General features: G+C 45.6%; 1 protein-coding gene across 1 annotated transcript in view; it reads right to left on the bottom strand.

Moving 5' to 3' along the window:
* Positions 1 to 6,916: 6,916 nt before the first annotated feature.
* Positions 6,917 to 12,240, bottom strand: part of LOC307101442 (protein POLR1D) — a 59,547-nt gene continuing 54,223 nt past the window's right edge. The window contains exon 3 of the mRNA XM_079774403.1: positions 6,917 to 11,550. Coding sequence (XP_079630529.1) covers positions 11,283 to 11,550 — 268 coding nt within the window. The 3' untranslated portion in view covers positions 6,917 to 11,282. The remainder of the gene's footprint in view (positions 11,551 to 12,240) is intronic.

Genomic DNA, 12,240 nt, shown 5'->3' with positions numbered 1-12,240 from the left:
GGCCTGTGACCTAGCAGACCCACTGACACTCAGTGTGTCTGCAGCAGATGGAGATACTCTGTAGAACTTGGAGAAAACTCATATGAGAGAATTACAGTTTAGGTCATGGTATTTAGGAGAAGTGCCATATTCTCTTGGGCAAATAGCTAATCTCCTATGGAGCAAAGGTTTCAGTATTGCTGCTGGGTCTGGGTAGATACTAAACACCTGATCATAGGACACCAAGAGACAATATGGCCTGAACTGCCCATTTTGAACTAGATGTCACCCCAAAGTCATACATGTGAAATAGCACTTCAATTTCAAATGAAGTGTTAATATGAAATTGGGCTTAAGCAGGTCCTGAAGGCATAGGTAAGACTCATAATACATTGGCTTACACTCCCAATGCATCTACTCCTGCTGCTATGCTCATCACTTCCTTCAAGCTACCCCTCTGGCCTCATTACAAGTTCTGTCTGTTGGTCATAGAGATGACTATAGCTCTATTAGCCTCATTTATGGGGGGGCCTGAAAGGAATCTTCCCAGTGGGTAGAACTTCTAGCTGGGCACTTGTTTGCCTATCTTAAATGGAAGAAGAGAAGGTCAGAGGTGCATATCTCACTGATTCATATGTAATAGCTAAAGGTTTGGTCAGATGGCTAGAGACATGGCAGGAACAAGATCAGAGAATTAGAGATAAGGAGGTTTGGGCTAGAGGTATCTGGGGAAATGTCTTAGAATGCACACAGTATAAGAAATTGGTGTTCCGTGTGAATGTTCATCAGAGGGAGTTCATAACAGGTGGAGAAAATGATTCATTGTGTAGATATCAATAAGCATCTCTCCTTGACCTCCCAGTAGGCTTGTGTACAAGGTAAACATGGTGGCAGGGGCAGAGGTTAGGCATGAGCTCCACAACATGCTTGTCAATAAGGCTGATTTGGCTACCACCACTGCTGAGTCTCCAACCTGCTAACAATAGAGATCAATGGGGAACCCCATCAAGTACCTGCCCTGAAGGAACTAGCCAACTTCTGTGGCTGGTTAATTGCATGGGACTCCTTCCAAATTGCAGTCATTCATGCTTATTAGAGTAGACACTTATTCTGAATATAGATTTCACTTCCATGTCCACCATGATTCTAATATCTTCACCTCTGGACTTACCAAGTGTCTTATATACATCATGTTATTCCTTACAATTTTAATTCTGTCAAAACTTTATTTTATAGCAACAGAAGTGAGACAATATGTCCAAGGGATTCACTCTTATTACAACAAATTCCATCAGCTAAAAGCAGCTGGTCCTATAGCATAATGGAATTGCCTATTGAAGACTCAAATCAAGTATGATAACAGCTGTGAGATGAAGTTAGGGTTTGTTCTGTAAACAGACAATATAGGGTTCAAAATGAAGGTAAAATCCAGCTTGCACTGAGGTGGCAAACACATAAGCCACAGACTTCAGCCATTTAAAGTGAACACCTTGCCTTCATTCATGTAAAGGCATTGTATGAACTAGGCATGACTTTGGCCTATGAGGCCATGGCTGTTTTGAAGCTTTAGTAGTCTTCCACTAACCTTTACCCCTGAGCATGATCACTCACAAAGATATACAAGAATTTTTTTAAGCTTCTTTCAGTTCCCAAGATGTGGTGTCAATTTCCTTTTAATATTTATGGTAAAATCCCACTTTAGCAGTGTGATCTAAGAGATGACTAAAACAGTCATGGGGTAATCTTAACTTCCAATGCTTGGTACCACTACCCCAGGTAGTGCTCTTTCTCCATGGTATCCTATCTAATAAAAGAGTAATATGCAAATTGACCATCACTCCAACACACACGATGGTTGCTCCCATGTGGTCAAAGATGGCTGCCCCCATGTGGAAACAAGATGGCTGCCATAAGATGGCCAGCAGGGAAGGGCAGTTGAAAGGGACCAGGTCTGCAAGGGAGAGCAGTTGTGGGCGATCAGGCCAGCAGGGGAGGGCAGTTGGGAGGGACCAGGCCTGCAAGAGAGGGGAGTTGGGGGCGATCAAGCCTGCAGGGGAGGGCAGTTAGAGGTGACCAGGCCAGCAGAGGATGGAAGTTGGGGGCGACTGGGCCTGCAGGGAAGGGCAGTTGTGGGGGACCCAGGCCTGCAGGGGAGAGCAGTTGGGGGGACCAGGCCTGAAGGGGAGGGCAGTTAGGGGTGACCAGGCCTGCAGGGGAGGGCAGTTAGAGGCAAACAGGCTGGCAGGGGAGTGGTTAGAGGGTGATCAGGCTGGCAGGCAGAAGTGGTTAGGGGCAATCAGGAAGGCAGGCAGGCGAGCAGTTGGGAGCCAGCAGTCCTGGATTGTGAGAGGGATGTCCGACTGCCCATTTAGGCCTGATCCTACTGGAGGTCTAAACAGGCAGTCGGAGATCCCTTGAGGGGTCCCAGATTGGAGAGGGTGCAGGCTGGGCTTAGGAACACGCCCCCCCCCCCCGTGCACGAATTTCATGCACCGGGCCTCTGGTACTAAAATAGACCTGTAGAGTGCAGATTCAGGGATAAGGAGCACATGTTTTTGAGAGTGAATTATTAATTTAAACTTTGAGATTTGTCACAGATTCTTCTTAATTTCCAGATCTGGTGTGTTCTGGCTTTGGGAGAAAAAAACAAAACACTATTTATTGGTCACTAATTAAGAGCAGATACCACATCCTGCAAAAGATCATCTCAACATTATAATGTGTGACCAGAATTACAAAGGAATATGGGAAAAAGAATGTAATTGACATGTAAGAAAAGAGATAATTTATTTACATTTATACATTGATATTATTACTAAATTTGTTCATGCAGTATCATTCAAAAAAAGGCAAGCCCTGGTCAAGTGGCTCAGTTGACTGGAGCGATGACCATACACCAAAAGCTTGTGGGTTCTATTCCTGGTCAGGGCAAACAGCTAGGTTTCAGGTTCCACCCCTGGTTGGGGTGCATATGGGAGGCAACCAATCCATGTTTCTCTCTCTCTCTCTCTCTCTCTCTCTCTCTCCCACCCCGCTTCCTATCTCTCTCTCTAAAAATCAATAAAAACATATCCTTGGGCAAGGATTAAAAAATATATATTTTCAAACAAAGGCAAGAATAAGAAGTGAAATAATTGAAAAGAAAATAGCTTCAACAAATCCTATATAATAAAGAGGAAATATGCAAATTGACTGTCACACCCTCGCACAAGATGGCCACCCCCATGTGGTCACAAGATGGCCACAAAAAGATGGCCATCAGGGGAGGGCAGTTAGGGGTGATGGGGCCAGCAGGGGAGTGCAGTTGGGGGCAATCAGGCCAGCAGGGGAGGGTAGTTGGGGGTGATCAGACCTGTAGGGGAGGGCAGTTGGGGGCAACCAGGCCTGCGGGGAGGGAAGGAAGTTGGGGGGGGGCACCAGGCCTGCAGGGGAGGGCCATTGGGGGTGACCAGGCCTGCAGGAGAGGGCCGTTGGGGGTGGCCAGGCCTGCAGGGGAGGGCAGTCGGGGGTGACCAGGCCTGCAGGGGAGGGCAGTCGGGGGCGATCAGGCCTGCAGGGGAGGGCAGTCGGGGGAGACCAGGCCTGCCAGGGAGGGCAGTTGGAGGCTACCAGGCAGGCAGGGGAGGGCAATTGGGGGCGACCAGGCCAGCAGGAGAGGGCAGTTAGGGGTGACCAGGCCAGCAGGGGAGGGCAGATAGGGGCAACCAGGCCGGCAGGGGAGGGCAGTTAGGGGCAACCAGGATGGCAGGGGAGGGCAGTTGTGGGTGATCAGGCTGGCAGGGGAGAACAGTTAGGGTTGACCAGGCCAGCAGGGGAGGGCAGTGGGGGGCCACCAGGCCAGCAGGGGAGGAAAGTTGGGGGTGACCAGGCCTGCAGGGGAGGGCAGTTGGGGGCAACCATGCCAGCAGGGGAGGGCAGTTGGGGGTGACTGGGCCTGTAGGGGAGGGAGGGCAGCTGGGGGGGGACTGGGCCTGCAGGGAAAGGCAATTGTGGGGGACCGGGCCTGCAGAGGAGGGCAGTTGGGGGCAACCAGTTCTGCAGGGGAGGGCAGTTAGTGGCGACCAGGCCAGCAGGGGAGGGCAGTTAGGGGTGACTGGGCCTGCAGGGGAGGGAAGTTTGGGGCAACCTGGCCGGCAGGGGAGGGCAGTTAGGGGCAACCAGGCCTTCAGGGGAGGGCAGTTAGGGGTGACCAGGTCTGCAGGGGAGGACAGTTTTGGGCAACCAGGCCTGCAGGGGAAGGCAGTTGTGGGGGGGGGGGGGGACTGGGCCGGCAGGGGAAGGCCATTGGGGGCAACCTGGCCACCAGGGGAGGGCAGTTGGGGGTGACCGGGCCGGCAGGGGAGGGCAGTTGTGGGCAACCAGATCGGCAGGGGAGGGCAGTTGGGGGCAATCGGGCTGGCAGAGGAGCAGTTAGGCATTGATCAGGATGGCAGGGGTGTGATTAGGGGGTGATTAAGCTGGCAGGCAGAAGCGGTTGGGGCAGTCAGTCAGGCAGGCAGGTGAGTGGTTGGGAGCCAGCAGTCCTGGATTGTGAGAGGGATGTCCAGCAGCCGGACATCCCCCAAGGGGTCCCAATTGGAGAAGGTGCAGGCTGGGCTGAGGGACACGCCCCCCCCCACCAGTGCATGAATTTTGTGTACCGGGCCTCTAGTATCTAGATAAGGGTCTATACTAAATTGAATACAAAACCTGTGGAACTCTTAGAAGCAGGATTTCTTTAACAAAAGAGGGCATTTTAAAGATTCCTAGAAATATTGAGCCAGTAACCTATTACTAAAGTTTTTTGAGTATGTATCACTACACTCTTGTCAGTTGGATTACAAAAAAGAACCTCTAATTTGAAAGGTAAAAAAGATATTTTACTAGTAATTTGCAGTTTTTTGTTTACTGGTGAGATGAATATTTTTTCATATGCCTATTGAACATTAGTATTTTCTGTGAATATTTTATCTTTTGCCAATTTTTTATTGTGCTCTTTGTAGTTTCTAATAGTTTTGCATGAGCTGGTTATCCTATCTAATAAAAGAGTAATATGCAAATTGACCGTACCTCTGCTACACCCACAAGTCACGCCCACCAGCCAATCAGGAGCGAGTATGCAAATTAACCCAACCAAGATGGCTGCGGCCACGGAGAGAGCAGGAGGCCTGGGTTTCCCTGGCAATCGAGAAAGCCAAACTTTCTGCCTGCCCTGGCCTGCCTTGGCCTCCGCTTAAGGCTACAAAGTTTCAATTATAGAAGATAAACAAATCACAACAAAAATGGCTGTGGCCACGAAGCAAGCAGGAGGCTTGGCTCCACTCAAGGCTACAAAGTTTCAATTATAGAAGATAAATAAATCCCAGATACCAGGGCCTCTGCTTGGGTCGATGGGGGGCGTGGCCAGCCTGCAAACCACCACAGGCCCCTTGCCCAGGCTGCCCCACGCCCCAAGGGAATCCCCACCCTGATCCGGGACACCCTTCAGGGCAAACCAGCTGGCCCCCACCCATGCATCAGGCCTCTATCCTATCTAATTCTCCTATCTAATAAAAGAATAATATGCAAATTGACCACCACTCCAACACATAAGATGGCTTCCCCCATGTGGTCAAAGATGACTCACCCCATGTGGACACAAGATGGCTGCCACAAGATGGCCAGCAGGGGAGGGCAGTTGGGAGGGACCAGGCCTGCAAGGGAGGGGAGTTGGGGGCAATCAAGCCTGCAGGGGAGGGCAATTAGAGGTGACCAGGCCGGCAGAGGAGGGAAGTTGGGGGCGACCAGGCCTGTAGGGAAGGGCAGTTGGAGGGGACCAGGCCTGCAGGGGAGGGCAGTTAGGGGCAAACAGGCTGGCAGAAGAGCAGTTAGGCATCAATCAGGCTGTCAGGGGAGTAGTTAGGGGGTGATCAGGCTGGCAGGCAGAAGCGGTTAGGGGCAATCAGGAAGGCAGGCAGGCAAGTGGTTGGGAGCCGGCAGTCCTGAATTGTGAGAGGGATGTCTGACTGCCAGTAGGATCGGGCCTAAATGGGCAGTCGGACATCCCTCGAGGGGTCCCAGATTGGAGAGGGTGCAGGCTGGGCGACTGACACACCCACAACCCGCCCCCCCCCCCCCCCGTGCACGAATTTCGTGCACCGGGACTCTAGTACATGATATGTTGCCTTCTGTGCTGGTTATTTTTGAAATTCACATACATATTTTTAAGATTCATTAGATATATACATATTTTTAGAACTTGTGAAAATAAAATATTTTGGTTCTTTAAAAAAAATAATGAAATCATCTGTGCAGTTTTTGTGCTGATGACCAACAACTGTTTCCCAAGTGTGGAAGATTGGACACCCACAGACAGGGCCAAAAACATTTTGAGAAGCAAATAGCATGCTGCTCAAATGCTCTACAGCTTTAAATGTGAAAGATGCGAACATGGCCAAGGTTTTGAAGATAGGAGTGAAATTGCTCAAGTCTGAGCCCAGCATGTGTTTGTCATAGATGCTTGGTTCTCCAAGTGTTTACTGAATGAGTGAGTGAGTGAATGAATGACTGGTTGTTCTTCATGTAGGGAATAGGATTAAAAGTCAGTCTTGCCGTTTTTCCTTTGTAAGTTAGCACTGAACTTTGAAAGACTATCCATCAGACTGATAGGTTGTAATTTAGAGTAAATGGAGACTTGTAATTGGACAGTACATACTAGTTCATTTTGAACATGGGAGGAATTAAGGAGAAAAAAACAATTAGGAAGGACAGGGACCACCACTGAAGGCAGGCCACTCATTTATCTGGTAGAGAAATATTCCCCTCAGGTATTTTGTATGATATGTTATATCTGGAGTTTGTCTTACATAGAAAATTCTTATAAGTTATAAAAGCCAAAAGTGAAAATTACAAATCTAGATAAGTGGGAGAAATCACTCATCTAATCAACTATTAATGATGCGCCCAAATCTGTTTATTATTGGCCTTTAACAATAATGCCCAGGGTCTTCTACTAAGATTTATCGCATGGTTATCCAAATCAAAATTGTTTAAATTATGCTTATGTTTTCTGCCAGTTTAATGTAGATTTACTTACTTCTTTATGTGCTCCTGAGAACATGATTCTTGGCAGTCTTTTCCAAATTGAGAACAAGTTTCCATTTGGCAAACTAGCCTTGCCATCATCTAGGCTCAGATGAGCCATAGGGCAGGGCTCAATCTATGATGTATTGATACAGCTTTCCTAGGCAGGGAAGGGAGAGAGGCAATATACTTTCCTTGGATCGTAGAATGTCATTCATAGGACTAAAGAGGCCTTGACTCTAACACTCTTTAACTCCCAAATCTTTCGATTCTTTGGATGGAAAAAGGAGAGGTAAATGTGAAATAACCTAAAATACTTGCTTCACATAAGTTTAGTTTCTCCTAGATATATTCCATCAGCTGCCATTTCACCATTTAACAACAGAGTGGTAAGAGAGTTTTCTCTTGGATTTAGATGGCTGTGTAAACTGGCCACAGGGAAACACTGCTCCCATGCAGATGTTCCTAGATGGGGCTTCTGCATTCAGGTCTCCAGGAAATCTCAACCAATATAAAGTGCATTGGTTATAAAAGTTCTTTAGCTCTTAAACTGGGATTTCTGGGGCCACTGAGACATGCCCGTCCTGTTCTCAGGAAGCCAAGTTTGGCCAAAGGTACAGGGGAGAATGTAGGTTTTTTTACCTCAGACAGTCCTGGCTTCTGATAGTATTTCTGCCACTTCCAAGCTCTGTGACCTTCGGCAAACTTTTTAACCTATCCTCAGTTTCCTTATTTGTAAAAGGGGAGCAATAGCACCTTCTTCATGGGATTGTGAAATGACAGGAGACACAGGTAAAAGTCTTATCATAAGTGTTCTCACCACGCACCCTCAAAATGGTAAATGTGAGGTAGTAGATGTGTTAAGTTACCTTATTGTGGTAATCATTCTGCAGCACATTAAATCATCACATTGTATCTTAACACAATGTTAGATGACAAATAAATCCCAATAAAGCTAGGGAACAAAGGGCCTAAAAATATTTGGCTCAGAGGTGATAGACAATAAATGTTACTGTTTACAATGTTCAGTACAGCCTACCTTGTGATAAGACTATTTGTGGGTTCAACAATCCTTAGGAAGTGCTGAGGCTTCTGTATCAGGAATTCCCCTCATGTACTGTCTATTAACAAGCACTGACTACCCACCAGATACTCCTTATGATCCAAAGACAATGGCATGACCTCTAGGAGTGACAGATTTTACTAATTATAATATAAAAATATAAGTGCCATGCTAAGTATACAAATACACCAATCCTACCTAACAATAGACTAATACGCAAATTGACCACACCTTTTGCTATGCCCAAGCCACGCCCACCAGCCAATCAGGGCGAATATGCAAATTACCCCAACCAAGATGGCGATTAATTTGCATATCAAGACAGCGCAGAAAGAAGCCAAGAGCTGCAGAAGGGAGCAAAGCTTCGGAGAAGCAAGCAAGCGGGGTGGAGGAGAAGGGAGGAGCACAGGTGGGGCTGGCGGAGAAGGGAGGAAAGCAGGCGGGGCGGGATAGAGTGCAGCAGGAAGCCCTATTGCAGGAAACTTCCTGCAACGGGAACGCTAGTAAGTAATGATAAATTTTACCCAATAGATTTGAGGCAAATCTACTGCTCCCTGTAACACCCGCTTCTCCCCCCACCCTCCCTCCTCTGCCAACATCACAGGGAAATTCAAAACTCTAGGGCCATCTTCCAGAATCAGACCAACAAAATGTCCTTTAGGATTCAGCCTACCCTAAGTAAAACTATCCACCCAGACCCCTCCTCCACCATACATGGGCTGTTCAGAAAGATCAGCCACTAACAGGTGAGTGACCACAGCTTTTCATTCATATTTCTTAGGGAATATGTTTCCTAAAATAAGGTAAAACAGAAAATAAATTCTGCTAATTCACATTTGTGTCTAAATCTTGTTCGCTTTCTAGTGGAAGCATGAAAACAGTTCCTAATACTTAGGGGTAAACATTTTGCACCTTTGTCTCTATTTATTTAAACATTAGAGACTCAGTCCAACCATTTTAATTATGGATGAGGAAGATGACCGGAAGTGATCCAGGTAAGGCCCCGAAGGTAGCTGATGGCAGAAGCAGGACTAAGGTTTAACTTCTCTAACTTCTATCCTGAGCTGTGCAATCTCTAAATATATACTGTGGAACGGATACTGACACTGAACAAAAGCTCTCTGCCGGGCCAGTATGTTAACCACAGAGGTAGGAGGCAGCTGGTGAGTATATGAGGCCCAATCCGTCCCTAACATTTGCTGAATAGATATGGAATAAGAACAGATAATTTGCCGAAACCGGTTTGGCTCAGTGGATAGAGCATCGGCCTGCGGACTGAAAGGTCCCAGGTTCGATTCCGGTCAAGGGCATGTACATTGGTTGCGGGCACATCCCCGGTAGGGGGTGTACAGGAGGCAGCTGGTCGATGTCTCTCTCTCATCGATGTTTCTAGCTCTCTATCCCTCTCCCTTCCTCTCTGTAAAAAAATCAATAAAATATATTTAAAAAAAACAACACAGGTAATTTGCAGTTAACATTTATATACAGGAAACTATGGCTACCCTTGATGAAGGTTTTAAAGATAGACAGGGAACAGAGCTTTTTTAAAGGGAAAATTATTTTGTAGAACACTCGTCCTTTAGCACAATTATATAAGAAAGGTAATATGATTAGGATAAAGAGCTTCCTTTACTTTTGAGTAAAGAATATGCTCATTAAAATCATCTCCTCTTAAAGAACAATGAACTTGCCAGTTTGCTCTATAGAGTGCATAGACAAATGATTTAATTCAACTTTATTTAATTATAACAAGAATTTAAAAAACCCTCACAAGTCTAGCTATTTTTGATAAATATTTAAATATGAAACATTTCAAACATAACACAAATATAGGCTAATGCATAACTAAATTTGGATGAAGTCTTATGAACCAAGGAACATACATACTCCTTTTGTGTGTTTGAGAGTGGCAGGATGAGACCCCGGGGTCTTGGGTGGATGGAGTGAGAGCGCTCTGGGTTTGTCTCTCTTGGGCCTTTAGCTCAGAACAGACTGCGGTTGTGGCAGAGCAGTGTGGTGGGGGGAGCAATACAGTCTATTCTGGTTTCTCTATAAACAGCCCAAAGTGAACTTTTCGGATGTGCTCCTTTCTAGCTTTTAGAAAGGGCTTTTATTGGCTGCCAGGAAGCAGAGAGCAGGGCTGCGGCAGAGTGATTATCTGGGAGCAGCCAGGCATAAGCTCAGCCGCTTTGGAAAATTGGGGAGGGGCAGAGAGAGACAGATTCTTCTTCCGTTTGTAGACTAGGGAAAAGGGTGTTTGGTGACATTTTGCTGAGTATAAAAGGAAGAATACAGGTTTGAAGGTTTGTAATTGTATGTTAAAACAGTCACACTGATATTGAGAAACAACAAAAAGGGCATTGTAAACACATTTTTATTTAAAATTAAGATTTCTGAAACAACTATACTAAGAGTGGTTATTATAGGTCTTTAGCTAAATAAGACTTAGCATTAAAATAATTATGTCCACTTTAACTTTTGAGAGATTTCTTTTTAAAGCACCCTTAAACCTTATATATTCAAAAGAAACTAACTATAGAAAAACTGTTTCACCTCAGGAATAAGTGTGAGAGTGCACAGGGACAACAGAGCCGATCTTTAACCACTGCCCATTGAGGGAGCACTAAATTCAAAGCCATTTGAGAGTTTCCTACATTGTTCACTTAAAGGAAAACAAATGCAGAGTTATCAAAGAGTTTCTTGGTAAATTTATAGCCCTTGGAAAGCTATAACTTTTCTTAAAAATTATTTCTAAGTTTTAAATTTGTCACTCCAAAATGTAACACATAGGATTTACAAGTATTTCATTTTTTGAGAAAATCTGAGAAATGACTACAATTGCAGCACATCCAGAAAAACTGAAACTAGTTTTAACAATCTCTGCAAACCTTTATGTTCTACATTTATTGGAACCAATTTCTAAATGAAATAGAATAGAAACAATACATATGTATACTACACTGCGGAAGTAGCTTACACTGGCCAAGACATATTCAGAGCAAGTTCCTTTGTACTAATTTCCTTGAAGAGTTTCTAGGTCATTTTTGCTTGTCACAAGGACAAAGGACCTACTGTAAAAATTGCTCTTAGGTGTTTGCTCTGTCAGCTCAGGGCATGTCAATAACCTCTGCACATCCCAGTCTCCCACAGGTAACAGCACTGTGACTGGGGACAGCCTCGCTGGCTCTCCCTCCCTGCCTCATCGCCTGTGTGACCGCTTTTCGTATTTGTCCTGGCTGCTCCGCTTCCTCGGTGGAGAATGACTGACTGTGCCTCGAGCTTGGAAGCTGTGCTTGTAAGGGTGGGCTCTGTGCTTCTTCCGGCTTTCTTCTTTCTGGCTCTGGCTCTTCGCAGGTTCCTCATCGCCCTCTTTTTGTTCATTATCTTGCTCTTTCTGTGAGGGGAGTGTGTTCTTAATTGTGTTAATGAGAAATCTTTTATTGGTACCAGCAAGAGGACACTTCATCCTGGGGGTTAGGGGAAAAGAAAACAATCACAAATCAAATAGCTGATTTCAAAGCTGAGAACACAAGCATGGCTACTGCCAAAGAGTTCCCCATCAACAGCGCCAAGTTTCTGAACCTGTTCAGCTTTCCTTGCGTGCCACCTAGTGTAAACTCTGAGTACAAAGGGGGAAAGCAAGATGCTTGGAATTCCTGAGGCCTGGACCTCATCTGAACACTTTTACCCTTTCTTCCTCACTCGGACTAACTCTTCTACTTCTATGTGTATGTACAGGTATTGACTGCAATGCAAATGAACTGAATCATTTAATATTTTCTCCTTAAACAATAAACGACTGATCTGACTACAATCTGCATTTTGAGTGAAATACTACAGCGTGGCTTGCTTTTAATTACCAGAGTAAAAATGAGTCCCGCATCAAGGGGAAAGAAGTATACCCTGCTAAATCGTAAATACGGAGCTAAATGACCTATCTACTCGAGAAATAAAAATCATCAAAAAAAAAAAATCCATAGGACTAAAAGATCCTGGGTTTGATTTCGGACAAGGGCACATGCCTAGGTTGCGAGCTCGATCCCCAGTAGGGGGCATGCAGGAGGCAGCCAATCAATGATTCTCTCTCATCACTGATGTTTGTATCTCTCTCTCCCTCTCCCTTCCTTTCTGAAATCAATAAAAATATACTTTGAAAA

Source organism: Cnephaeus nilssonii, assembly GCF_951640355.1.
Source record: "Cnephaeus nilssonii genome assembly, chromosome: 6".
NCBI classification, from domain to species: domain Eukaryota; kingdom Metazoa; phylum Chordata; class Mammalia; order Chiroptera; family Vespertilionidae; genus Cnephaeus; species Cnephaeus nilssonii.
This window is presented reverse-complemented; position numbering and strand designations above follow the sequence as displayed.